The 28,000-nt window shown below is 47.2% G+C and overlaps 3 protein-coding genes across 10 annotated transcripts; 1 reads left to right on the forward strand and 2 right to left on the reverse strand.

Moving 5' to 3' along the window:
• The first annotated feature begins 12 nt into the window (after positions 1–12).
• Positions 13–18,870, forward strand: LOC122828613 (transcription termination factor 1-like). Of its 3 annotated transcripts, XM_044112329.1 has the most exons (12): positions 13–130; positions 796–1,471; positions 1,657–1,781; positions 1,869–2,054; positions 2,130–2,208; positions 2,277–2,401; positions 2,479–2,668; positions 2,748–2,840; positions 2,967–3,032; positions 3,122–3,207; positions 15,971–16,081; positions 18,734–18,870. In XM_044112329.1, exons 2-12 carry the CDS (start codon positions 801–803, stop codon positions 18,769–18,771), a joined length of 1,770 nt encoding a protein of 589 aa, XP_043968264.1. In that variant the 5' UTR covers positions 13–130; positions 796–800; the 3' UTR covers positions 18,772–18,870. The 3 variants fall into 3 exon arrangements, with proteins under 3 accessions (XP_043968264.1, XP_043968263.1, XP_043968265.1); XM_044112328.1 differs by lacking the exons at positions 15,971–16,081; positions 18,734–18,870 and adding an exon at positions 4,996–5,320; XM_044112330.1 differs by lacking the exons at positions 15,971–16,081; positions 18,734–18,870 and having other exon boundaries at positions 2,967–3,044.
• endog (endonuclease G) lies at positions 5,391–9,273 on the reverse strand. The gene is made up of 6 exons (XM_044112368.1): positions 8,927–9,273; positions 6,568–6,761; positions 6,352–6,493; positions 5,923–6,032; positions 5,768–5,849; positions 5,391–5,694 (listed from the first exon to the last, which is right to left on the reverse strand). The coding sequence occupies exons 1-6, from the start codon at positions 9,104–9,106 to the stop codon at positions 5,497–5,499; spliced, it is 906 nt and encodes a 301-aa protein (XP_043968303.1). The 5' UTR covers positions 9,107–9,273; the 3' UTR covers positions 5,391–5,496.
• On the reverse strand, positions 16,109–27,999 carry ntng2a (netrin g2a). Of its 6 annotated transcripts, XM_044112276.1 has the most exons (14): positions 27,852–27,999; positions 25,557–25,910; positions 23,917–24,175; positions 23,596–23,741; positions 23,269–23,507; positions 22,661–22,833; positions 22,556–22,579; positions 18,698–20,368; positions 18,205–18,249; positions 18,021–18,095; positions 17,064–17,231; positions 16,700–16,843; positions 16,535–16,624; positions 16,109–16,457 (listed from the first exon to the last, which is right to left on the reverse strand). In XM_044112276.1, exons 2-14 carry the CDS (start codon positions 25,785–25,787, stop codon positions 16,327–16,329), a joined length of 3,396 nt encoding a protein of 1,131 aa, XP_043968211.1. In that variant the 5' UTR covers positions 25,788–25,910; positions 27,852–27,999; the 3' UTR covers positions 16,109–16,326. The 6 variants fall into 6 exon arrangements, with proteins under 6 accessions (XP_043968211.1, XP_043968214.1, XP_043968212.1 ...); XM_044112279.1 differs by lacking the exons at positions 25,557–25,910; positions 27,852–27,999 and adding an exon at positions 25,196–25,547 and having other exon boundaries at positions 16,110–16,457; positions 22,556–22,833; XM_044112277.1 differs by lacking the exons at positions 25,557–25,910; positions 27,852–27,999 and adding an exon at positions 25,196–25,547 and having other exon boundaries at positions 16,110–16,457; positions 22,556–22,833; positions 23,917–24,967.
• Position 28,000: the final 1 nt, after the last annotated feature.

Consider the following 28,000-nt stretch of genomic DNA (forward strand, 5'->3'; position numbering starts at 1 on the left):
AAATCAAGAAGAAGAAGAAGAAGAAGAAGAAGAAGAAGTCATGACGCTTAAAGGCTCTCCGCGCATGCGCTGAGCTCATTCGGGAAGTAAACAAGCCGCTGCAGCGTGGAGCGCGGAGTGTTTTCAGTCGGTAAGTTTAAGCTTCAAGTTTGTGGCCTTTGACCTATTTAAATTTCGTATCGTCGCTGGGTGATCAACTGGTAACACGGACCCGGTTCTGTTGTTCTGGTTCCGGTCCACTCGAACCCAGTTTTAGCCAGTAATTTACGGTCAGTTGTGATGTCGAGATAGACACGAATGGAGAGAATCTATATCACTGCGGGTCAAAATCACATTTATTACTTACTGAAAAATAAAACCCGGAAGTGTGGATCGGGTTCAGGTGTTTCCTCTGAGGCCAGAAACGCAGCAGCAGGTTTTTAGAAGTGGTGATAAAACATGATCGGCTGGTTAGTATCGCTGCCTTTCTGCAGAGCTCAAAATGCTTCAGCTGGTGAAGCTTAAAGTTGATTTGGACCCTTAACCTTTTAAAACATTAGAAGTTACAGCACCGGATCCACTGTGTGGTTTATTATTACTGTGTGAAGCTATTTATTATGAGAAATCAAAATGTTGTCAGTCAAGGAAAAATTGGGTCTGTCACAAATAAACTGCAAACGCAATAAGATCCAAATCAAGAATATCTGCCGGTGAAACGGCAGCAGAACCACTTCCTCAATCAGTGACGTGATTCGGCCCGCTTGGTTCTGGATGGTACCACCGTTCTGGCGTTGATCTTGTGACCTTTGATCCCAGGCATCATGGCGGCGCCAGGTCGATCCCAGAGGAGGAGACGCAAGGAGGAGGAGGAGCTGAGCCTTCATCATGTGGATGGAATGACTGAAGGTCAGAAGAGGAAGAGGAGAAGGTCAGGAGGTCAGCTGGAACATCTCAACCCTCCTGAGGAAGAGGAGCAGCTCCAGATGAAGGCGAAGAAGAAGAGAGTCACAGGTGAGGAAGAGGAGATCATTCTTCCTCCCACTGCTGAATTGATGCAGGAAGTAGACGGGAAGAAGAAGAAGAAGAGACTCGGGGAGGAAACTCCTGGTGCTGTTGACCTCAACACTCGGAGGAAGAAGAAGAAGAAGAAGACAGAAGGGAGAGAAGAAGAAATCATCTGCCTTCCTTCTGATGGACCAACACATGACCACAAGAAGAAGAAAAAGAAAAAGAAGATGATGATGACATTACAGCAGGAAGATGAAGACCACATGTGCATCGCCATGGCAACAATCTCTCCAGGCCAACAGGAAGCTCCAGAGGCTGAGCCAACTAACCTCAGCAACAAGAAGGAGAAAGAGGAGAAGAAGAAGAAGAAGAAGAAGAAGAGTGGCGAGAGGGGCTCAACTCTGGAAGACACGAAGAAGAAGAACGCAAAACCACAGAAGAAGAAAACTGAGCGAGGAGATCTGAGCAGCAGCTCAGAGGAAGGGTGAGTATCGGCGCTTCTTCTTCTCTACTAACACAGGACCGGTTCTGGTCCAACTAAACCAGGCAGAACCAGTTCTGGGTTGGGCTTCACCAACATCGGTTCTGCTCGGCGTTCCAGCTCTGGTCCAAACAGTGTAAGTAACTGGTTCTGGTTCCAGAGGTAACTGGTTCTGGTTCTGGTTCCAGGGTGGACTGGGCCCTGGTCCAGGAGCTCCAGGACTTTCTGCCCCACATCAGGAGGAAATGCGTCAACCAGATCAAGAAGATTTTGAGAAGTGACCTCCATCGCTTCAGGAAGTTCAGACAGGAAGGTATCGGTTCTGGACCAGACAGGTTCTGCTCTTTGGACTCCAAGTCTCTATGTTCTCCTTCAAGTCTAAATCTTTGTTGTGCTCTAGGTGTTCCGGCCCGTTCGGGTCGGTTCTCTGTGCAGGAGAACCAGCAGATCAAGGAGAACATTTCAGACTTCCTGGTTCTGACCGGGATCGGTTCTGTGGAGAAGCTTCTGTTCCCTCAGAGGTTCGTGGACGACCAGGCGGCCATCAAGAAGCTGAAGAAGCAGCACAGGTTCATGGAGCGGATCGGTAGGAGTCCATTCCACCGTCTGACCACCAGGGCGGCGGCCCGGTGTTTGACCTTTAACCTCTCTGCCCCTGCAGCGGACGGGATCCCCCGGCCGTGTCACCAGGTCTACCTTCGGGCCTTGAAGATGTTTGATGAGAAGAATCACATGGGCAGGTGAGCCGCGGTTCCGTCTGACTCGCGGCGGGCTCGCTGTAGAACCGTTCTGACAATCTGTGCGACAGGTTCTCCGAGGAGGAGCTGGCGGCGCTGATCCGGTTCCATAATCTCTATGGCAACAACTGGAAGCTGATTTCACAGAAGATGGAACGCAGCGTCTACTCGCTGCAGAAACGCTTCGCCGCACTCGGTAGGATGTGACCTCTGACCCTGCGCTGCCCTCTCTGGCCTCCCTAGCCAATCACCTGACCTCCTTTCGGTCTCCAGGTACAGGTCACGGCGTCTGGACCGCCGAAGAGGAACGGCGGCTGAAGCAGGCGGTCAGGGAGCGGCTGGAGAGCCGGGCTGGGCCCGACGGTTCTGGTTTGAGCCGAAACCAGCTGAGCCAAAATCTTCCATGGAGGGAGATCAGCCAGGAGGTCGGGACCCGGTCCTGGGTCCAGTGCCGCAGCAAGTGGTCAGTTTGCATTGGGTCCCGGTTCTGGTTCTGTACTACAGGTCCAGTCGGCCTCGTAATTGGACTCTGTCTGTCGCAGGTTCTTCATCTTGGATCATCGCATGACGTTTTACGGAAGCGTCTTCAACAGAGGAGCTGAGGGTTACGAAGCCAAAATCCGCCTCATCAGCACGTAAGGTCACCGTAAAGTCAAAGGTCACAAACCAAAATGGCTCTGATGACATCATAAGAATGAAGCTGCTGACATCAGCAGTTTAAATGCTCCGCCCGTCTGACCGACTCCACCCGTCTCTCTCAGGTTGTACGGCACGTCGGTGGACGACATCGCTGATATCAACTGGGAGGAGGTCGCTGCAGCTGTGGGGTGAGGTCAAAGGTCAATGAGCTGGAGAGGCTGAGAGTGTTTCTGTTGACTGTAGTAGTTGGTAGTACTGACTGTAGTACTGCTTGCAGTGATGTGACTCCATGGAGCGTCCAGCGAATGTTCAACAGACTAAAACAACATAAAGTTCCACATTTCCACTCGTTGTCATTTGGAGGTGAGTGAGGCCTGATTTTTTTATTTTTACTGATTTCTATTGATCTATATTGATTTCTATTCATCCCACTGTGGAGCAATGTGAACATTTCTGTTCCTACAGACTTTCTTATTGGATCCTAGTTATTAAACACGACTGCAGGTTTTTACAGTGCTGTCTGATTAAGAGCTAAGAAGAGATTTTCTCGCAGGTCTTCCTTAAATAAACTCATTAAAAATCATCAGACAGCACAGAGTTATGGGAAGATCTATCATTCCTTCACACAGCGACACAAAGCAGAGCGGGAAGGACTGCAGACTCTATTCATGAAGCCAACATAGCCTTAGCTAGCACGGCAGGCCGCGTCCAGGCTAAGCTAGCACGGCAGGCCGCCTTCAGGCTAAGCTAGCACGGCAGGCCGCGTCCAGGCTAAGCTAGCACGGCAGGCCGCGTCCAGGCTAAGCTAGCACGGCAGGCCGCGTCCAGGCTAAGCTAGCACGGCAGGCCGCGTCCAGGCTAAGCTAGCACGGCAGGCCGCGTCCAGGCTAAGCTAGCACGGCAGGCCGCGTCCAGGCTAAGCTTAGCACGGCAGGCCGCGCCCAGGCTAAGCTAGCACGGCAGGCCGCTGGCCCAGGCTAAGCTAGCACGGCAGGCCGCTGGCCCAGGCTAAGCTAGCACGGCAGGCCGCGGCCCAGGCTAAGCTAGCACGGCAGGCCGCGTCCAGGCTAAGCTAGCACGGCAGGCCGCGTCCAGGCTAAGCTAGCACGGCAGGCCGCCTTCAGGCTAAGCTAGCACGGCAGGCCGCCTTCAGGCTAAGCTAGCACGGCAGGCCGCCTTCAGGCTAAGCTAGCACGGCAGGCCGCGTCCAGGCTAAGCTAGCACGGCAGGCCGCGTCCAGGCTAAGCTAGCACGGCAGGCCGCGTCCAGGCTAAGCTAGCACGGCAGGCCGCGTCCAGGCTAAGCTAGCACGGCAGGCCGCGTCCAGGCTAAGCTAGCACGGCAGGCCGCCTTCAGGCTAAGCTAGCACGGCAGGCCGCCTTCAGGCTAAGCTAGCACGGCAGGCAGGCGGCAGGCCGCGTCCAGGCTAAGCTAGCGCCCAGGCTAAGCTAGCACGGCAGGCCGCGTCCAGGCTAAGCTAGCACGGCAGGCCGCGTCCAGGCTAAGCTAGCACGGCAGGCCGCGTCCAGGCTAAGCTAGCACGGCAGGCCGCGTCCAGGCTAAGCTAGCACGGCAGGCCGCGTCCAGGCTAAGCTAGCACGGCAGGCCGCGTTCAGGCTAAGCTAGCACGGCAGGCCGCGTTCAGGCTAAGCTTAGCACGGCAGGCCGCCTTCAGGCTAAGCTAGCACGGCAGGCCGCGTCCAGGCTAAGCTAGCACGGCAGGCCGCGTCCAGGCTAAGCTAGCACGGCAGGCCGCGTCCAGGCTAAGCTAGCACGGCAGGCCGCGTTCAGGCTACGGCCCTCAGTATTGTGAATTTTAAAGATTCACAATTTTAAAGATCAAGATTTTTATCTGATTAATTCTAAATCAGATAAAAATCTTGAATCTGATCTAAAAACTGAGAGCTGAAGTTGTGGTGGATGATGCCAAGCCACCTGAAGACGTTTTAGTGCTTTGCAACCGGGATGAGGAAAACTGAGAGTTAGACGTTCAAAAGAACTAGTGGTAAAAAATGTAGAGGAAAGGTGAAGGCCATCTTTCCTCTGAAGGACTTTCTTTGAGGCATCAGAGTCAAGGGGCAGGTGTGCTTTGCAGAGGTTCCAACCAACAGGAGGGATGTTCTTACATATTCCCTTCGCCTCCGACCTTAGAGATCGCCGACTTCCTGTACCACCGAGTGCTTCCTGTCCTGCAGAAGCGGCTGAGGTCCTTGAACAGGTGGGCGGAGCTTCAGGAGCGCTGCAGCCAGGACAGGTACCAGCTGTCGGACATCTTTAACTCCGACCTGGAAGACAGCGGCGAGATGGACGACATCTGACCTCCGATTGTTTGACAAGCCCCGCCCCATCTGAGAGTGGGATGGGCTGCAATTGTGGACAGGAAGTGGACTATTGGATGCTTTTATTATGAAATCCTTCATATATTGATCAGATTTGACTGTTTTCTCACTTTGTGTTTTAAATGAAATCAGTTTCACAGCTGAGCTGACTGAGTGTTATTATCCCTCCAAACTTCCTCTAAATCATCATCAACGAATCAGAAACACTTTCAGATCAGCTACATTTAATGAAAAACATGAAAACTGCAGGAAATGACGATGCGTCCCCATGGCGACCCCACAGCCCGGAGCAGGGGATTGTGGGAGCTGTAGTTCACTTGTCGCTGATGGCCTGCAGGCTGCTCGTTCGCTTCATGATGTTCGGGACAAACAGCAGTCCTGAAGCTCGCTCGATGGTTTCTATGGAAACCAGGAAACGCTCCAGAGGAAGCTTGTCATCCACCGCCTGGTTGGGTAAGACGTAGGAGCGAAGCTCCACCCCCCGCCCGTCCGCCTGCTCCAGAATCAGCACCTGGAGATGGGGGCCAGGTGGGCTCAGAACACAGGCAGGTAGCTGATGACATCATCACATGGTCCACTCTTACCTTGAAGAAGTGAGTCGGCACGGCAACATGGTTCCGTCCAATCACCTGGTACCTGACGTAGAGCTTCCCGTCGTCTTCCTGCCTGAAAAACAAAGCACACCTGGAATCTAAGCTCCGCCCCCTAACAACAAAATTACAGGTAGAGGCCAGTTTACCTGGGCAGGTAGAGCGGGCCAGTGCACACGTAGACGTTGAGGTAGCGTTTGGTCAGAGAGCGGCAGAGCTTCTCCAGGTTGTTCCAGGTGTTCTGGTTCAGGTGAGGGTTCTGCAGAAGCAGGTGGAAAAAATGACTTAGAGCCGACGAATCAGAGGCTCGGGTGGGCGGGACCTACATACAAGGCTGAGACAAAATGAGACAATGTGATTGGTTCATTCTGGGCCAGAACCTGCTCAGTGTGAGAGTGGAACCACAGACACCTGGGCAGGTGAATCCTGTGCTGTTCACCAACCAGCTTTCCCATTGGTATTGATCAGATTATTGATAATATTGACCCCGCAGGACGTCGTCCTTCCTGTCTCCTGATTGGTCCTCAGTGGTCTACCTGTACACATCCAGACAGTAACCTGAGTCAGGTGTGTTTTACCTGTGGAGCCACATTGCTCAAATAGAAGGTGTCCTCCATGGCCTTTTGACTCCACTTGTGATTGGCTGCAGCCGCCAGGTGACCCCTGTCGAAGCCACTCCCCCTGTAGTCTGCGTTCGTGGCTCTGTGGAAGACGTGGACGCTGCCGATGAAACGTGTTGCAGGTTAAACTCCTTCCAGCCACCCAACTCACCTGTCTGCACAACTTCTACTCACCTGTCGTCCTCTTTGAACTCACAGCACTTCCTGTCTGACGGACCTGTCAGGGAGTTGGGGTTTAGCCTCTCAATTACCCAGGATGCCGTGCGTGTGCGAGGATCATACGACGTGACGTAGGACTCTCTGGACCGGACGTTGGCCAGTGATGGGAAGCCATACTTCATCACAGCTCCAGAGTTACCTGGACTCACCTAGACTCAAACAAACAAACCAGTTAGTAGGATGGTGGTGCCAGAACCATCAATCAATTCTGGTTCCGAACCGACTCCGACAACCAGTCCTCACAGATCAACTACAGCTAAAGAGCAGGAGGACCAGCTGAGGCCATCTGGAGCGGGTTCTGGTTCTGTCAGAGTGGACTGCTTAGGTTAACTTAACCCTAACCCTTCCAAGTTCAGTTGGACTCTAGATGTTTAGAGACTTTTTTCCTGAATGAATCCTGGAATCCAACCTGCTGTGGATCAGAACCACGTGTAACCGTAGTAACAAGATGAAGAACTGAAAACAGATCATTTTAAAGAGACTTAACTGTTTATGGAAGAATATTAAGTTTATGCAAAAGTTCTTTATGTCCAACAGTTAAAACTGGAAAGAAAAATTATTTTATTTAGGAAAGATGGAAAGAGAATGGAAAATAGATGGAGATGTTCTTGACTTTGTTGTTAATGGCTTTTAAAGTTAAACTGGTTAAATTCACTTAGCAGCAACTCTGGTTTCTTAATTTATTATATAGTGAAAATTTACCGTTATGATTTTAATGCTAAAAAAGCTTCATCAGCAGGTCGTCCTTGATAATCCATGCAGCTTTACTAACGGTCAGGAAATTATTTTTATAGCATCTTTATGAATAACAGCTGACTTACAAAGATTTCTGCCAAAAAAATCAGATCCTATCTAGACTCAAAGCTGGAAGATTAATGGTGAAAGAAAATTTAACTTTTACGGATGGACGTGACATCATCGACATTACATTAACCAACAACTTCATTTTTCCAGTTGCACAAGAAGACATTTTACATCAGCTCAAATAATTAAAAGTGATAAATAAATATCTGATTCCTTTCCAGTTCGAGCTATGGACCTTACCAAGCTCCGCCCACAACACACCCACGTGACCGCAAGTCTCACAAACAAAGCCTCTTGTTTCTATGGAAACATGACTCCATTAGTGCTTCATTTCTAGCAGATTTTCACAATATATCAGCTACTACAATGAACAGAGGAACTAACAAGTTCATGTCATCAACTGGGAGGAGGTTACTGGTTTCTCAGTCACAAACTGGTTCAAACCTGAGGCCAGCAGGTGTCAGTCAGTTATGGTAGATCTGAACTTTGACCTCAGTATGAGAAGCTACAGACTGATAGGAGGAACCAAAGAGCTCTGGAAAGGTAAAGGAAAATCTTCTGAAGCTGGGATATAATTCATTTAATTTCACACAATTATCGCGGTAGAAGCCATTTGTTTGTTAAAATTTAATGAAATCTATTTGTTTTATGTGATGTTTGTTGTGAATGACGTAAACTCACAAAGGAACGAGGTAATTAGTCCAACATTTAGAAACTACAGCGGCTGTAATGAACCACAGCAAAGGTAAACAAAGGTAAAATAACCTGAACAGGTGATCAACTCAAAACCACTCCTACCTTTTTACTCTCTCTCTCTTTGTAGTAAAAAGGTATAAATCGGTGCTGCCATTGTGCTGTACTTAGCTAACGGGAAGCGTGTTTGTGAGACGGTCACGCACGTGACCACGTAGAACGGGCATCAGCCAATGAAAAGCGGCCCCACTAATTAGGTCCATTGAATGGAGTCATTGAAAATGGGTCAAAATATTCGGATAATTGATTTTTCTACGGAGCCCGTTCTGCCTCTTCTGGCGGCTAAAGTTATTACATTTGGTGCTTTTATTTTGAATGAACAAGAGCATTTTATCAATTTAAAAATATTGTCAATGAAGAATGACTCGGCAGGCAAATTATTTGAATAATTTTAACATTTGCAATTAATCTAAATATTTTTAATGTGGCTGCACATGTTCATAGATGTAGAATTCTCTAGTTTTTTCAAACTTAATTTTATCTTATATAATATATTGATCAATCTGTCATGTTTATATGATCAGATAAGTTTGTTTATAGATGCTTAAGAAACTACGAAGCTCAACCCGATTAAACAGCTGGTGGTTCCGAGGAGCTTATAAATGGATCGGAAGGATTTAAAGTAGTTCTGATTCAGGTCTCAGACTAAACCAAAGGTTCTGGATAAATGGGTTGGAACTGGGTTATAAGAAAGTTCAGGAGGACGTAACATCCAGAACCGAACCCGAGCCTCGCACAGACACAACGGTTCACTCACGGCGAGTTCGGATGCCCGGACGGTCAGATTCTCCGGTACCGGGAGGACCGGAACCCACCCCAATAGACCGGCTTGTTGCTCCTCCTCAACTCGGCTTCTGTAGCTCAGCCGGTGGCTCACTGCGGCTCCGAGTCCCACTCCGACCAACAAGGCGGTTCCGGTTCGGCCCAGTAGATTCATGGTTCCGGTGGATCAGCTGATCCGAACCGCTGCAGCCGCGTCCTTGTTGTACTGATCCAGAGTTCAGTTCTGGACCAGAAACTCAAGCTTTGGGTCCAGGAAGGCTGGTTTGAAGGTTGCGCTTGCAAACCAAGGTCACTTCCGGTGTCTAATCTGACGTCACTGATTGGGTTCGCATCATTTCTCCACCAGCGCAGTGAGCAGGTGGAGCCGGTTTATTCGCAGTTCGTTCTCAGGTGAAGAAGCCACAGAGGAATAGAGAGCCACAAAAGTTTGGAATTGGGCTTTTGATGATACATGCGCCTTAAATCAGAACATGACAACGATGGATTTAGAAAGAAGTGACTGGAATTGTGTGGATTGTAGTGACGAGGAGGGGGTGGGCGGTCAAAATGAAGAACGAGTGGAAAAGGTGGGGAAGGGTGGTGAGAATAAGAGCCGCTAAAAGAGAGAGAGAAGAGAGGCAAGTACAGAAGACACTGATAGTGAAGGGATTGAGGAAAAAGCAGAAAAATCAAAAAATCCAACTATGAATATTATAGTAAGATTTGATAAAAGCACTTAAAGCGCATGTTGGAGAAATTAAATATGCTAAAATACTGAGAGACGGAAATCTTGTGATTGGATGTAATTCAGAAGTTCAGGTGGAAACGGTGAAGAAACTTGGGTGGGTGTGTAAAGTCAAAGTTAGAACAGTTGTTAGAGTGGGTGAAAAAAGAAATAATGAAAGTAAAGGAATTATCACAGGAGGGCCTTTAAGTGGAAATATGAAAGATTTAGTTGGGAATTTAAAAGAAAGAAATAGGGAAGTAAAAGGAGCATGAAGACTGACAGGGTCCAGAAAAAGTTGAAACAGAAACTGTGTTGGTGGAGTTTGAATCTAAAGAAGTGCCAAAGGAGGTTTTCTTTGGTTTGATAAGATTTAGTGTCAGGGAATTTGTGCCTAAACCAGTGAGATGTTTCAACTGGGAATTTGGCCATGTTGCAAAAATGTGTAAAGGAAAAAGGAGATGTACCCGATGTTCTGGAGACCATGAATGTGGAAAATGTGAAGTTGGAGTTAAACCAAAGTGTTGTAGTTGTGGAGGAGAGCATGTGAAGTGATGAAACAGCAAACAATTATACAGAAAACAAAAGTTATGCAGAAAGTTACATATGTAGAAGCATGTAAAACGGTTGGAAAAGAAAAACTAAATGGAAAATCTTTGACAGGAGAAAAACAAGTAATCCAAAAGGTTATGAAAATGGTTGGAAGGAAAATAGAAAAGGAAAAAAAGAAAATGGTGACTTTTATTGCATTTATTGCAGGAGTAATAAATGCAACCTCAGATGTGAAATCAAAGACGGAAAGGATTCAGATTATTGTCAAGGCAGCATGCCATAGCTTAGATTTGAAGAATATTTGATGGGAAGATATAAGAGGAGAACTGTGTAGTCAAGCAAACCAAGAAGGATAGTTTTAATCTTCCAATGAAATGCAAGGAGTCTTTTGTCAGACTTTAAACAGTTCATTTATGAGCAGGAAGCTAAACCTGAAATAATTTGTATACAGGAAACTTGGCTGAAGCCTTTTTTAGACTTCAGAGTATCTGGATATATTTCAGTGAGATATGATAGAAAATAAGGAAATGGGGGTGGATGTATTTCTCTGATTAAGGAAGTTATTCCTTATAAAATAATTGATTTGGATTATGTAGCAATTGAAATATGGGTAGAAGAAAATGTAATATTGATTATAATTTTTTATAATCCCTGTAAGAAGCTTGAAATAAGTAAACTTGAGGAGATGGATTTAAAAGGAAATATTATTTGGTGTGGAGATTTTAATGCACATCACTCATTATGGGGAAGTGAAAAAGTTTATTATAATGGGAAAGTTTTAGAAGATTTTTTAGATAATAATAATCTTGTATGTTTGAATAATGGTAAGAAGACAAATTGATATTAATTCAGGTGAGGAATCTGAATCTGTATTGGATTTAACATTTGTTTCTAATTGTTTGGCTCCATTATGTGATTGGTAAGTTAAAAATAAGGGGCTGCACAGTGGTACAGTTGGTAGAGCTGTTGCCTTGCAGCAAGAAGGTCCTGGGTTCGATTCCCGGCCCGGGGTCTTTCTGCATGGAGTTTGCATGTTCTCCCTGTGCATGGTGGGTTCTCTCCGGGTTCTCCGGGTTCCTCCCACAGTCCAAAAACATGACTGTCAGGTTAATTGGTCTCTCTAAATTCTCCCTAGGTGTGAATGGTTGTGTGTCTCTGTGTTGACCTGAGACAGACTGGTGACCTGTTCGCAGCCAAGTGTGAAGCGGCTGGGATGGCGATCAGTGCCTCCAAATCCGAGGCCATGGTCTTGAGCCGGAAAAGGGTAGAGTGCCTTCTCCGGGTCAGGGGGGGTGTCCTGCCCCAAGTGGAGGAGTTCAAGTATCTCTGGATCTTGTTCACGAATGGGGGAAGAAGGAAGCGGGAGATCAACAGGCGGATTGGTGCAGCGTCTGCCGTCAAGCGGACGCTGTACCGGTCCGTCGTGGTGAAGAGAGAGCTGAGCCAAAAAGCGAAGCTCTCGATTTACCGGTCGATCTACGTTCCCACCCTCATCTATGGTCATGAGCTTTGGGTCATGACCGAAAGAACGAGATCATGGATACAAGCGGCTGAAATGGGTTTTCTCCGTAGGGTGTCTGGGCTCTCCCTTAGAGAGAGAAGCTCAGTCATCCAGGAGGGACTCAGAGTAGAGCCACTGCTCCTTCACATCGAGAGGGCCTACGCCTCCCTGGTGAGGAGTTCATGTCCGACCAGGAGGAGGGGAAACCCAGGACACGCTGGAGGGACGATGTCTCTCTGCTGGCCTGGGAACGCCTTGGGATTCCTGGAGGAGCTGGAAGAAGAGACTGGAGAGGGAAGACTGGGCCTCCTTTCTGAAGCTGCTGACCCCACGACCCGACCAGGATAAGAGGAAGAAGATGGATGGATGGAGCTGCCATTAAAATCTAAAGAAGGGGGCGTGCTGTGGTGGCATAGGGGATAGCACAACCCACATTTGGAGGCCTTTAGTCCTCGACGCGACCGTCGCGGGTTCGATTCCCGGACCTGGCGACATTTGCCGCATGTCTTCCCCCCTCTCTCGCCCCCTTTCCTATCAGCCTACTGTCATATAAGGGACACTAGAGCCACAAAAGACCCCTGGTGGGGAGAAAAAAAAAATCTGAAGAAGAAGAAGAGCAGGTGGAACCACCAAGATGGCGGCAGCGTAAGATGGCGCCAACGCCGTGCTCTCAGTACTAGTACTGTTACTTTGCAATTTCCTGTGCAAGTCCTTATATAAGCGCTCAGTTAGGAATTTTTCTATTTTGTAAGATTATCTTACTCTCAGGAAGATGCCTAGAACAGCCCCAAAAAAGAACCAGTGACCACAAGAAGTTAGAAAACCTTGAGCTGCTGCTGAAAAGGACCAGGACTATGTCGGACCGGCTCTTGGCGCTCCTCAATCGGAGGCTGACGAAAATCCTTTTCATCAACCTCCGATTTTACCCCAAGTAAACTTTCTGTTGCCAAGAAGCCTTTTCCAAATGTTTCGCAAACAACTAGCAACTCAAACCCTCATGATGCCATTGCCACGCTTGCTAACCTGATCAACACAAGAAGTGATGCTTTAGAAAAAAAGTGGGAAAATATGTTAGAAGCAGGGGCCCAACTACTTTCTGAAGTGTATGAGAACATGTCAATGAAACAAAAAACAGGGCAATATTTCATCATTTAATATATTTGAGCCAAAGAGCAGCTTCTGTTAGCCTGTCTAGAACCTCCTATGAGCTGCAGGTCTGAGGCTTTTTGTTAGCATGTTTTCTATCATTTTTATAGCTTGATAGGAAGCCTGATCCAAACTGGCAACCCACATTAATAAAATGGTGAAATAATATTGACCACAAAACACTATTTATAAAAGATAAACATTTTTCCTATACAATCCTAACAAACGTTTTAATGTTCTCTTCACAATATTTATTTACTATTAATCTATTTGTATAATTTGTTCATTAAATTGTTATCTATATTATTTTTTGGTCTCAGGAAATGACTGAGGGATGAAGAGACTGATGTCTGGTTCTTTAGGTTCTTTAGGTTCTGCGGTTCCTCTCCTGATCCATTCTGTCTGATATCAAACCCACTGGTTGCCACTGAATGTCACCAACACATTTATTTTAATGCTCCTATTAAACTTCACTCTGATTGTTTAGCCTTGTCTTCCCACTACCGTCTGTATTTCTACCAGAGGTTTTACTTTAAGGACGGTGTTTTATTGGCTGGACATTTTAAAAATACACTGGTTGATAGCAGCTCACTGCGGCTGCGTAGTGTCCGTCTCTAGGTAACCATGACAACAGCGTCAGTTCCTGGGGTCCTATTTAGGTCCCGCGACGACAATTTAGCTGACCCTAATATTTCCCGTGTTTTGTTTTGGTCATTATTTTAACATTATTGTTGATGTGTGTGATCGGTGAGTCTGTCAGACATTTATAGCAATACGGAATAAATCGCGTCCCGTATTGAACAACAACCAGCTGTTATTGTAGCCTAGCTTAAGCTAACCTGAATATTTACAACTCTCTTGTTGATACACTGACTTTTCTTACCTTCTGTCTTTCAACCACTTTGAAAAGCTTTTCTTCTTCTCTCCAACATCTTTATCCTTCCCCCTCTTCCGTTTTCTGTTTTGTGCCCCAGAGTTTTTTCTGCTGCCTATATTTAGCTCCTTGTTGTCGAAGCATTACTACAATTCAAATTTAAAAGAAAAAAACAAAAACCGAGCCTCAGGGCCGCTGCCCAAGTTACCTGTATGTGAGGGGTGGGCGGCTAATCAGTGCTGTTCCTCTGTTATTGATCGTTTCATACACAAACAGCTGTTAAGTACATAAAATGCTGACTAGGAAATAAATTCACCACATCGTGTTTGCGCCCCTCTAGTGCAGCGCCCCTACTGCACACACTGCAGAGCCACTTTTTGCGCCACTGGCTAGAAGAAATTAAAGATTTCAAAAAGAAAATTAAGTCAGTTAAAAATCGTGTGGAGCTTAATGAAAAAAATACAACGTCCTGCTTAATCCGCATCACAGAGACGGAGCGCTTTGACCGACCCTGGAACCTCAGACTTCCTGGAGTCGCTGAGACTGAGAAGTAGACGGGATGAGGGAGAACGCTACTCCGTTACCGCTTCTCTTTCACGGTTACTTTTCTTTTTTTCTTAGCAACAAAATACAGCCCATCGTTATGTAGTGGTATAGAAATATATGTATATTGCTATACAAATAGCTTTCAGGTGCGAGGTTCCGGTTGGGAAAAGTGGGCGTGGTGCCGCTGCGCCCAATCGGACACACGTGTCTTCCTCAAGCTTTGGCTGTGACTCGCGTCTCAGGGACTGACAGTCAAAAGGCATAACATCGGGTGCATGCTACTCTGATCTTGTGGTGGTTGGTCTCCCCTCTCTTTGCACTATTGCTGCCTGTTCACAGGAAATCTAAATAGGTATGATCATAGGCAAAACGCTACTGTGCGGCTCTCCTCCTAGTCGTCGGTTTGTGAGTGTGTGTGTGTGTGCATACATGATTTTGTCTGGATTGGGAGGTAAGGAGTAACATTCATTGTTGGCGCCAGTTTGTTGCAGTTCTGTTAAGTAGTGACTAATTAACTTTTACAGGTCTCCCCATATTACCATTGCTGCTCTGTTAGTATTCCGGATTCTGCGCATCACCGATCAACATCGGGTTGTGGGGGCGGCTACACGCCCTAAATTGAAGTGGGGCATCGGCGTCGCGGCGTCGGCGTCTTGGCTTGTCGGCGTCGCGGCATCGGCGTGCGGCATCGGCGTGCGGCATCGGCGTGCGGCATCGGCGTGCGGCATCGGCGTGCGGCATCGGCGTGCGGCATCGGCGTGCGGCATCGGCGTGCGGCATCGGCGTGCATTTTGGGTTGTTGTCCTTATTAATTGTTTTTTTCTCTCTCTGTTGGCAGCGCTGAGGCCCGGCGGCGGTGTTGGTGTGGTGACGGTGTCTTCTTCTTTTGTGTGCCGTGATTCCTGAGTTTGGGTTGTCTCACTGCGTCTGGTGCTTTACAGGGGTTTTGTTTGCTGTGTTTGGGTGGATACCGTCCTATAGTGGCCCCTTCCGCCGGTAACATCAGCTACTGTAGTTATTTTCTCTTTTTCCTTTACTGTTTTAAGGAATTGGTTTTAAAAAGAATATTTTAAGAAGCAAAAAGCTGTTTGTACGTTTTAAAATGGTCTCAGATGTCTTAATCCACGCATGAGCGAACTTGTGTGTCCTATCAAAAAGGGGAGTAATATTCCTTGGGTGAAATTCCCAAGGTGGCGCTGTGGAGCAATTTTATTTGGGTTCAGAAATTTAAATTTCCCGATTTCAACCTAGTCTCGCCACAGTTATTTATTGAAGATGTGAGATTTCCAAAATCAAAGGGATCTAATTTTGCGTTTCGTTCTGGTTGTGTCCTCATCCTAAAGTATTCTGCAACATTTCTTCAACTTTGTTGACTCAAAAATATCAGCAGGTTTTCAGTTGTGTTGGGAAAGTGTCTTGTTTGGGTTTCAACAAAATGGAAAAATTAATTTGAAGAGTTTGTTTATCAATTTATTAATTATTAAGGCTATATTTCACCTACACAAATTAAAATTTTTGTAGAAAAAAACAGATTTTTCAGTTTTTTTGATTGAACTTGAATATATAACTACAATTCGACCTTAAACTAATCTAAAAGTGAAAACAATATGGGCTTCAATCGACTTGGAATTTCTTCCTGTTTGCTTCCTGTTCTGTAATTTTTGGACTAATTCTGACATTTTTCATCTGTCCTCAGAGGAATGGATTCCTGGGATCATTGGCACGTTGCCAGCAGTTGAAGCTCCGCCTTCATCATCGCAGCACCGCCCCATTTTCCTCACCGCTGTGGGACACAGGAGCATTCTGGGTAATGTAGTGTTCATGTTGGAAGTGAGATGTATTCAGTCTTGGGTTTTCCATGTTTTCTTTGTTATTCAACACTAAAGAGTCACCTGACAGGTGCAACAGTCTGAGAATAAAAGCGTGATGCCACTTCCTGTCATACTGCAAAAAAAAAAAAAAAAAAAAATAGATCGTAAGCTTTTAATCAGAACCAATTATCTTTATTCCACCTGTGATGTCATAGTGGGTGTGGTCTGTAACGGGTCCTGGTCAGCTGATGGTGTAGCTGATTAGAATGAAGGTCACCAGGTGAAGCTGTGATGTCACTGAGGGGGAGGAGCCCTTTGAGTTCGTAGTGCAGCCGCTCTTCTTCGTGCAGACGCTCTGCTCGCAAAACTGACCTGCACACCCGAACACCTGTTCTGGTCAGACCCCGCCTACAACACCTAGCTGTGACGTCATACAGGTGTACAGCTACCTGTGGAGTTGCCTGGACAAGTGCAGCGCAGAAAGTCCACGCAGGTGCCGCCGTTCTGACAGAGCAGCCGTTCCGAGTCGCAGAGGTTCTCTGAGGGACAGATTAGAGTTCGTCAGCTAGCATAGTTTAGCTGACGAACTCTAATACAGCTAACGGCGAGCATACCTGTGCATCCGGCTCTGCCTCCTCGCCAGGTGAACCCAGACACGCAGGAGTCACAGCGCCGCCCGGTGGCTCCAGCTTTACAGCGACACAAACCGGAATCAGAGCAGTGAGGAGACGCGCTGCCGTCTGGGTCGCAGTCGCACTCTGAGGACACACTCAGCATTAGCATCATTAGCATTAGCAAAATTAACATTAGCTTCGTCAGCATTAGCACTAGCATCATCGTCATGGGGTGTTAAACACAAATCAATCAGCAGGTGGCGCCACCCCTCAGGATCTACTCTCGTTTTTCTTTGCATGGTTTTGCCGGCCAGCTGAACGTGTCAGAGACTCGGACCGGGCCGATACGTTTGGTGGTACCGACCCACACAGATGTTGTCGTCATCTAGTGGCAGCGAGGCGTTTCTATAGTAACCGAGGCGGCAGTACTGGCAGCTCTGTCCTCGCGTGTTGTGCTTGCAGCTCACACACGTCACCACATTGATGAAGTCGATGTAGCTGCAGCGGTTGGAGTGACCGTTACACTCGCAGTCTGGAGGACACACACACACACACACACACACACACACACACATATTAGAGCCTGGACTCACCTGAAGCCCCGCCCCCTGTCAATAAAACTATTTATACAGTCAAGTGGAACATAATCTCTTAAAACATTTAATGGACCAACCATGAAATGATAAAATAATTATTGGTAATAGAAGGAGAAGAAATGAAAGGAAATATGGAAACAGAAGAGTTCTGAATATTTATAAGGAAACATATCAATAGATAGAAATCAAAGAATTATTCACAGAAATGAGTCTTATCTCTCTGCTGGCCTTCAGGAAGGGTTCTGGACCGGTTCTGGATTTCACTGAGCTGACAAGAACTGTTCCAAAAGAACTGCTCCGTTCTAGAGGAATCGTTTTAAAAGAACCGCTCTAGAAGACCTGCAAGTCAGCAGAGGTTGAATAACGACCGATCAGAACCTCACAGAGCTGAGATCTCTAGAACCACCAACAGAACCTGAAAACTGGTTCTGAAAAGGACCGGTGGCTCTTCTTTGGGTCTGGTGGCCGAGTTCTGAAGTGTCATTGATTGACTTAGAGCTAACCCTAACCAAGATCTGTGCTCCAGAATCAGGACGGTTCTGGAAAGTCCAGTCTGACTGCTGGGTCCAGTAACACCAGAACCAGCTGGTTCTGGTCCATTGTAAATGTTTGGCAGAGGAGGCTCTGATCTGGGGCTGGATCGAGAACCGGACTGTGTTTCTGGATTTCTGTTGGGGGGGGTCTGGTAGGGAACTGGTAGGGAACTGGTAGGGAACTGGTCTTACCCTGGAAGTTGACGTAAATGATTTTGGACAGCTGAGTGGACTTTGGTCCTCCTGGAATCAGAATCTTCTGGATTGCTTAAAACATGAAGTAATCAGAGTAACCATGGCAACAACAGATCAAGGGTCAGATGTCTGACCAATCATGACAACATCTTATAAAAGCAGCAGCCATGTTGGTTAGTACCTTTCTTCTCAAAGCCTTTCTCCTCCTCTTTGGAAATGGTGACTCCTTGTATGAACAGACAAAAAATGTTGGTTTTAAATTATTTGGTAATTATCTCACTGAACTTCATATTTACTTCTTAACAGCCTCCATGTTTAATAAGCGGAACCAGGCAGTAGATCCACTCTTCAGATGCTGGCATCATTAATACACTGCTATTTCTGTCTGTTTCCAAAATGAGTGGAATCCAGAGGAATCCTCTACAGAAGCAGAAGATAACTGTGTCAAAGCAAATTGGCAGAGCATGTAGTACTTCCTTTTGGACTTCAAAATAAGAGATCCATGCAGATTCCAAAGTGTTTCAAGCTAAAACTTGTGTCATGAATGCACTAATAAGCTGATAGTAGGTCGTTTAATGATATTTTCTTTGATTGGAACAATCCTAAGGTTCCAGATCTTGTCATTCTTATCAGTTTATCTGAATAAAGAGTTATTTTAATGCAATCAGTTATACCTTTGATCTCTCTTCCATCTGTCCTTTCCTCTTTAGACTCCTTTTTCCCAGATGCCGGTTCTTCGGATGGCTGAGCTGCTTCCACCCCAGAAGACTTTTCTTCTTGTTGGGTTGCAGGATCAACAACGGATGCTTGTTCTGAACTAGACATTGGATTTTGTAGTGATTCGTCCACATCTAGATTAGCACTGGATTTAGATTGATCAGAGGTTTCAAAACCTGGATTTAATTCCAATTCTCCCCCAGAGGGAGCTGATGGCTCTACATCAGCCCCAGGAGCTGAAAGGGAAACTATGGATGGAGTTAGTGGGGGAAGGGATGCATCTGTCAAAGCGGCAGGAGTCCTAGAGGACCCAACATCTGGAGGAGGTGTTTCTGGAGATTTATTACGAGAAGGGAAATCAGGAAAAGGTATATCTGAAACTGAATCAGGAGAAGATACAGCCATCGAACTGTCAGAATCTCTAGAGGATAATGTTTCTGGAGGTGTTTTTAAAGTAGATCCTAGAGGAGGAGTTTCCTTTGGCAGAAGTAACTCAGAAGATGGTAAATCAGTTGCAGTTTCTTGAGCTTTAGATAACAGGCTGCCTGGTGGAACGTCTGAAGGTGGTAAAACTGAAGGTACATAAAGGCGAACATCTTCAGGAGGTCCCATAGGACGAAGCATATTCTGGGCTTTTAAAATGGGTTTTGCTTCTTCAGGAAGAGTTGCTACATCTAATGGGAGATCTGGAGGGGGCAATGGATTGACTAGAATATCTGGAGAAACAGACATAGTGTCAACTCTGGCTGAAGGTGGAGCGTCTCCTTCCTGAGAGGTTGGAGTAGTTCCAGTTGACAGAGCGTCCCCCAAAGACAGCTGTTCACTGGGTGGAGTGATTTCTGGAATGGTTGCTGGATTCTGGGCCCTAGTTGATGACACTACACCAACAGAAGGTGGAAGGACACTGGTTACCAAGTCGGTATTACCAGTCCCAGAAAAGGTGGAGTCAAAGGGTGGTGTCGCTGAGCTACTCTTAGACTTCTCCAAGTTCCTGGTGTTGACTGAGATTGTGAAGCTATTACTGGCTACACTGTAGCTGCTAATTGTGCTACTGGGACTGTTGGTAACTTTCCCCTGGGGAGTACCGATGGGTGAACGAATGTCTGCTGGAGGTCTTGTTGTAGCAGCATTACTAGCACTACGAGTACTACTCACAGCAGTAAAAACTACAGTACTACTGTCAGATGCGGTGATGACATCTACGGCCATGACAGAATTTGTAGTACTGGTATAGTACGGAGTACTGCTCCTGTCAGTCATGGATATAGTGCTAGTCCTACCAAATACAGAGGTATCAGTCATAATTGGACTATCAGTGGCAGTACTTGTCTCTGCAGCAGTGATACTCTGTGGGTCAGTGGCAATCGAATTTCTGGCTGCACCTGGTAGAGTAAGAGCACTTCCTGTGGTTGTGTAAGTCCCCAGTGAATAGTAAAACATGGACAAAATGCTCTCAGTGGAGGTAGAAGGGCTGGAAGTGGTTCTGTCTGGAAGAGTTGGGCTGCCAGCGAAAGTATCGTCAGTCAGAGTGGGCGATGTCCAAACAGCAGCGTTCAGGTCAGGCTTGCTGCTGCTGTCAGGGGCAGAGGTCGTGATGTCCGATTCTCCATCTGGTCCATCAGAAGCTGCTGTCAGAAAAGAAGAGTGACGGCTCTTAGTGACTTTGTTCTCTACAAATTCTGGCTGAACTCTGCAGAACATTAAACTGGGAGCCTTCCAGTCTCATTTCCATCCTGGTGTCTTAATTTAGGGGAACTGCGTTGGTTCGTGGGCTGAACTGAGCTGCTCTGCCCCTGTTTAGGTCCAGAGTTTCTCCCTATCTTCTCTGTCTGCACCAAATTTGATCTTGGAGTCATTTTTACACCTGAGAAGGTGATGATGACAGCAAGTACAGGTAACAGCAGAGAGTTGGCGCCATTACCCCAACATATAACACCATGTACTTTCACACATGGACTTCTGTCAGTTATATTTGGAGCTCTTATCTCTGATCCTTTGACACGGATCAGGTTCTCTGAGGACAAGATGTCGGCCTCCAGCTTCCCCAGAGAGCAACAGCTGATCCTCAGTCTGGAGGAGATTCTCTGACAAACAATCTGCGAATCATCAAACCCTTAAAGATCTGTAAAAAGTGGGGCGTGCTGTGGTGGCGCAGGGGGTCAGCACGCCCCACGCCTGGAGGCCCCAGTCCTCAACGTGGATGTCACGGGTTCGACTCCCGGTCCCGACGACCCTTACCCCCTCTCTGCACCCTCCTTCCTGTCTGCCTACTGTCACAAAAAAAATACAAGCCACTAGCGCCGCAAAAACTTAGGAGAAAAAAATGGACAAAAAAAAAAGATCTGTTAAAAGTGACCATTGTATTTATGAAATATGAATCATTTTTTGCAGTCTAATTTCTACCACCAACCCTGTTAGCCTGCGTATCTTAACCTCTGGCACAGCGCCACATTGGTGCAGGTGTTTCTCCCGCCATGGCAACAAAACCAATTTCTGCACAAAGGTGAAGTCTGAAGTGGAGTCAAAGGGTGGTGTCACTGAGCTACTCTTAATCTCCTCCAAGTCCCAGGTGTCGGCTGAAACACAGATGTTTTCTCCCACCTTTCTTTGCCTGACCTTGGACTGCTTGAGGTTCTACAGCAGCAGGATTGTTCTGTCAGAAGATGTAACAATGCTCCCGTTCTGCAGAGATCTGTTCTGACCTCTAACGTTTTTCTAACCCAAACGCTTCTGGACAAACGCAGACGGAGAGCAGAGTCCAGAGGTTTGAGCTAGCGGCTCTACAGCGACCACGACCTCTAACCCTCTAACGTCTGATCTCTGCCATTGTTGCATCTTAGAGGTTTCTGTTCAAAATGACTGAAAACTGTCTTCATGTGGGACTAAACTACTTGTTTATGCTTAAAGCTGCAGTTTGTAACTTTTATTTTAAAAATGTTGTTTTTTTAATCACATATTTGTTCAGACTGTCACCATACAGATAATCCTCCCTGAGCTACTAGTGGCGTCTGAAGAAATGCACCGACAACAGTCAGTCAGAGCCAGGAGGCAGGTCTCGGCGCTGTGAACCATCCTCATGTATACGCTGCCAAATGTGCTCATGACACAGAAACAACCTACCATTTCAGGAAAACAACTGTAATATGCTATCTAGCCTCTGTTGTGGTGAACAAGCTGTAGAGAAGCAGAGAGGAAGACAGAGGGTCTGAGCAGCACATACACGAGGATGACTGGCAACACTAACACCCTCCTTCTGGCTCTGATTGGTTGTTTCTGACTGAGTGGTGTATTTCTGCAGTTGGAACTGGGAGCACTGGGATGAGCTCATTTTTTCAGATTATGTCTCCTATTAAATCGTCATGGCGACATTTTTAACAAACATATAAAACAAACGTTTTTAAAGTTATAGAATAGTCGTTACTGACGGTGTGTCAGACACCACCTGCAAAGTTGCTGCTAAAGCTTGGTGTGGTGGTTGAGTAAAGACCGGTCGGTGTGTGTGTGTGTGTGTGAGGTGATGACCCATTAAGACAGATTAAACTCCACCATCTGCTGGTGCACTAACTCCCAGGAGAAGCCGTCATGAAGGTTCAGGTGTTTCTCTGATGGGGAAGTCAGGATTCTGTAACCATTCAACTGATTGGCTGAAGAATCAGAAATCTCACACAAAAGAAAATCACAGGCAAGTCAAGAGAGTTTAGCTGCATTGATTAAAAAAGAATAAAATAGACGAATCCTTAAAACATGAGGAAAAAATGATGCAACACTGACAGTGGAGCAGACAGGTGAGGAAACGGGCGATGAATGCTGCTTACCAACCGCGCTTCCTGCTGCTTCACCTGGAAAACAAAAGGTAGGGATGGAGTTGTGTGTCACCTGGTGTGGGTCAATGTATGGGTGTGTGTGTGGGGGGGTCGTACAGGTATTGGCGGCGCCTCTGGGCAGGGGCATGTAGGATCCCGGTCTCCAGCTGCGGGACCTGAAGCCCCCCCTGCAGCGCTGGCAGTCCTGTCCACTGGTGTTGTGCTCGCATTCACATTGCAGAGTGGCATCCAGCAGCACGCAGCGAGATGCATGCAAGTTGCATTTGCACCTGAGGAACAGACGAGCGTGGAGCACCAATCAGAGACGGCCTGACCCCGACCCCTAACCACATCCCTTCTCTCTGGGAACCTGCCTGTCCTTCTGGTGGTGACAAACTCAACATCTGTTAAAACCTGCTGAAGTTTCAGAAGATCGACCATATACCCGACCCCACTTGACCCCAGCCCCGGGGTTGGACATAACCCTACCTAACCCCACCACATCTCCAGACCTGATTGTTGAGGTCTGGTGTGGTTGTTGGTCACTAACAGCATGTGGTCATGTGTTTGTAACACATGACCACAATGTGTGGTCTGGTTGAGGGTTGCTCCCCATAAGCTTTTGGTTGATCACGTCTGTGAATGCTTCAAGAAAATCACAGACGTGTGATTTTCTTACATTTCAAATGTTTCTAAAATGTAAGCAAGTTCAGGCGTTTGCTTACCTGGCAGGTACATCGATGTTGGAAATGGCATAGAAGTACTTTAATAGGTTGTCTCTCTGGACGTAAGTTCCTCCTAGAGCGGGGCGGAGGAGCCGCAGACGGAGGTTGGAAAAGGTGAAGAAGTCTCTGAGACCTTTCATTGTCTCCATCCGGACGTAAAGGGCATCCATGTTGATAAGCTTTGGCCCAGCGAACACACCAAATCGGGCACGCACCTCAAACACCACGTTCTTCTCCTCCTGGAGCAGTTTGGGGTCAACAGAGTTTCAAAGACTTTCCGGAGTTTTTATTGTCCCAGTGAGACATAAGTCAGGCCCAGTTACTCACCTTGGCCCCAACCCAGCCGGAGTACTTCTCAGTGCAGATGACTCGGGTTAGGTTGGTCGGCGCCAAGTCGGAAACTTGTTTAGGTGACATGCCGAAGGCCTCGAGGCAGTCGTCAGCATAGTACTGATATGGCTGCCATGTTGCACCTGCAGGACAAACGGCATCAACAACAACTCAGTATCAGAAGAAACATTTACCAGCTGGCAGCCTTCAGCTGCTTCCTGGTGTCGACCCAAAGTTCTTCAGTGTATCTCTGACATCCTCACTAGAAACTGCTGCTGAACTTTGGCTGGATTTTCGGAGTGACTGCTGACAGGTTACCTTTGTCCATGGATTTCTCCAGCACCATGCTGGTCGGTCTCCCGTATTCAAAGGTAATGATGATGTCATCAACCACCTCCAGACTCTTGTTCCATGACAGAGTGATGTTAGCCAGTAGGGGCTCAGGATACCTGGACCAGGTGATGGTTTGCCAATAGGTGATGAGCCCCCCCCTCTCCCTGTCTCCCATCAGCTGAGGAGGGTGAGACAGGTCAGGGCTGGATGCGTCGCACTCGTCGCTGCACAGGTACGGGTTCTCCTGCCAACACATTCAACAAGGCATCAGGTGGGCCGGTGGAGGAGCTTCAACTTTCTGTTACATTATTTCTGTTTATAGAAACAGCAGAGACGGGTTCAGGGACTCTGACTTCTTTAAGTCCGACCTGGTCTCTTCCAGCTCTGTCGGAGTCAGTCAGATGACATGACTTCTGGGTCAAAGGTCAACTGTCACAGTCTGCGAAAAAACTTGGAAGCTCCCGCTAGCAAACTACCAGCCTGGTTTTTAAAGACAGAGGACCAACTGGATCAGTTGGGTGAGTTCCAGACTGACTGAGGTAGGTTGTAGAACCGGTACAAAGTGATACGAAGAAGAAACATGGAGGACCAGTGGGTCAGCAGATCCACCCAACATGTGGGTTCTGCTCAGATGGACGGGTTCTGGTCATCTCTGGTCCGGCAGATTAACACCGACTCTAATCTGATGAGCTAATCCCTGAAGCTGCTGGTGCCAACTGTCACTCCACAGACTAGGTCAGAACCAGAACCAAGGCTAGTTCATGTGTGGCTTGGGGGTGCTGTGGTAGCACAAGGGCAAAGCACGACCAATATATGGAGGCCTTAGTTGCAGGTTCGATTCCTGCCCTGCTGACATTTGCCGCATGTCTACCCCCTCCCTCATTACTCTCTTTCCTGTCGGACTACTTTCTAATAAAGACCACTAGAGCCAGCAAAACCTTAAAAAATAACCCCGTAGGGCTCCATCCATCGTCTGCTCGTGTCTCAGGATGTGGAGGATCAGCTGTCCATCACAGGACAATACGGAGACACTGACCTGGGGACAAGAAACGGGAGACAACCGGCAGAGTGACTGCAGGGATTTGAATCGAGGACCTTGTTGCTAGGCGATGCTGTTGCTTCTGAGCCAACAAAACATTTTCTTTGACTTTTTTCCACCTTTTGCCATAAATTAATATTTAGTTTTTTTGAGTATATTAAGCATTTATTAATAATTCAAGCATAAAAGTCCCATGGGGACAATTAGCCAGATAGCGGGACTCACGGCGTCTCTGTGGTGTCCAAGCTTTGGCGCCGGGCCCTGCAGGAGCTCCCCAGCTGACTACTTCCAGCATCAATAATAAATAAAGATTAATTTAATCAGAGGAAGGAATATTCCATGACTTCATTTCAGATCCAAACAGAAAATGTTTCCCACGCCCTCTCTGTCGCCTAGCAACAAGGTCTTGCTGCAGATTCTCTCGGGGGACTCCGCCTTCCTCCTTCGCCATAGGACCTTCGGGGGCCGCGGGACCCCCACCCTGGAGAAACATCTGCTGACCAGAACCATAAAGGCCTCTGGTGGAGAACCCGACCCCCACTAGAACCCGGCCACACAGAGGAATGGGGATGTGGGCAGTACCAACCAGAGTGCAGAACCTCTCTGGGGGGTTTCCACAGGTGATGCCGGGGGGGTCGACTCTGATCTGCATGAACTCCTTCATGTTGGTGGGGGGGGGCTGACAGGGGAGGGCCTGCCGTCCTGGCCCCGCCCCCAGGCTGCAGGCCTCCAAGGGGCCGCTGGGCTGAGAGGAGGACGGAGAGATGATGATGATGATGATGATGATGATGATGATGAAGAGCAGGGGGGGGGGCATGGTGCATGTGAGTCAGTCAGGCAGGAAGTTCATCAGCTGCCTCATTCTCAGACACCGCCTCCTCTACCTGGACCAGGTCATCACGACGGGCTGGGGTCAGAGGTCGCCAGGCAAACATTGGACCTGAAACCGAACAACTGGAATCAGTCAGAACCACGGTTCCAAAGTGGGCCTTCTAGCAGCTGCAGAACATTTTCAGAACCAGAGATTAAAGTCTCCGATCAGAGAAACTCATCCAGGCGTTTGGTTCCTGTAGCAGCGTCTTCACAGGTCTGATTGACAACCCAACGGTCCAGAACGCTGCTGCTGGAGTTCTGACTAGAACCAGTAGGATGGAGACACCACCCGGTTCTACATCATCTAGTTCTACACCACCCGGTTCTACATCATCTAGTTCTACACCACCCGGTTCTACATCATCTAGTTCTACACCACCTGGTTCTACACCACCCAGTTCTACATCATCTAGTTCTACACCACCCGGTTCTACATCATCTAGTTCTACACCACCCGGTTCTACATCATCTAGTTCTACACCACCCGGTTCTACATCATCTAGTTCTACACCACCCAGTTCTACATCATTTAGTTCTACACCACCTGGTTCTACACCACCCAGTTCTACATCATCTAGTTCTACATCATTTAATTCTACATCATCTAGTTCTACACCACCCGGTTCTACATCATCTAGTTCTACACCACCCGGTTCTACATCATCTAGTTCTACACCACCCGGTTCTACATCATTTAGTTCTACATCATTTAGTTCTACACCACCTGGTTCTACATCATCTAGTTCTACACCACCCAGTTCTACATCATTTAGTTCTACACCACCTGGTTCTACACCACCCAGTTCTACATCATCTAGTTCTACATCATTTAATTCTACATCATCTAGTTCTACACCACCCGGTTCTACATCATCTAGTTCTACACCACCCGGTTCTACATCATCTAGTTCTACACCACCCAGTTCTACATCATCTAGTTCTACATCACCCGGTTCTACATCATTTAGTTCTACACCACCCAGTTCTACATCATCTAGTTCTACACCACCCGGTTCTACATCATCTAGTTCTACACCACCCGGTTCTACATCATTTAGTTCTACATCATCTAGTTCTACACCACCCAGTTCTACATCATCTAGTTCTACACCACCCGGTTCTACATCATCTAGTTCTACACCACCCGGTTCTACATCATCTAGTTCTACACCACCCAGTTCTACATCATTTAGTTCTACACCACCTGGTTCTACACCACCCAGTTCTACATCATTTAATTCTACATCATCTAGTTCTACACCACCCGGTTCTACATCATCTAGTTCTACACCACCCGGTTCTACATCATCTAGTTCTACACCACCCAGTTCTACATCATTTAGTTCTACATCATTTAGTTCTACATCATTTAGTTCTACACCACCCGGTTCTACATCATCTAGTTCTACACCATCCGGTTCTACATCATTTAGTTCTACTCCACCCGGTTCTACATCATTTAGTTCTACATCATTTAGTTCTACTCCACCCGGTTCTACAGTCCTTCATTGGTAGTTTCTAAATCACTGCTGCTGCTGGATCAACCTGCTGGTTCCGGTTCTGCTCTGGATCAGAACCGGAACCAAACATGAAGAAGCAGCATTCAGCTTCTATGCTCCACAGATCTGGAACAAACTTCCAGAGAACTGGAAAACAGCTGAAACCCTGAGCTCCTTTCAGGCTAATCCAGCTGGTTGGAGTTCCTATGGAAACATAATCAATAATCTGATCAATAATCAGCTCCAGTTTCTGACTGTGTTTCCATGACTTTGTATCTTTTGGATGACATGACCTTTGACCTGCCTCGTTGCTGAACAAATAATCTGGATGGATTGAGGGACAGAACTCGTCTTTTCGACCCGCCGTCAAACAGAACCAACGGTCCGATGGACTCCTGGATCCAGAACATCTTGACTCCCTAACCTCCGACCATCAGTCTAGTTAAAGTAAAGGTCCAGTCCTCAAAGGTTCAGGTTTTCCTTCAGTAACAGATCCCAGATCGACTCACCTGTCGGTTCCTCTCAGGTACCAACTCCTCCTGCTCCTCCGGCTGTCCCTTTATCTCCTCCTGTCCTCTTCCTCCTCTTTAATCCTCCTCATCCTCACTTTGTGGCTCTAATCCTGCTGCTGCTCTGATCGCCCCGACGCCTCTGACTC

This window comes from Gambusia affinis, linkage group LG03 (genome assembly GCF_019740435.1).
Source record: "Gambusia affinis linkage group LG03, SWU_Gaff_1.0, whole genome shotgun sequence".
Taxonomy (NCBI): domain Eukaryota; kingdom Metazoa; phylum Chordata; class Actinopteri; order Cyprinodontiformes; family Poeciliidae; genus Gambusia; species Gambusia affinis.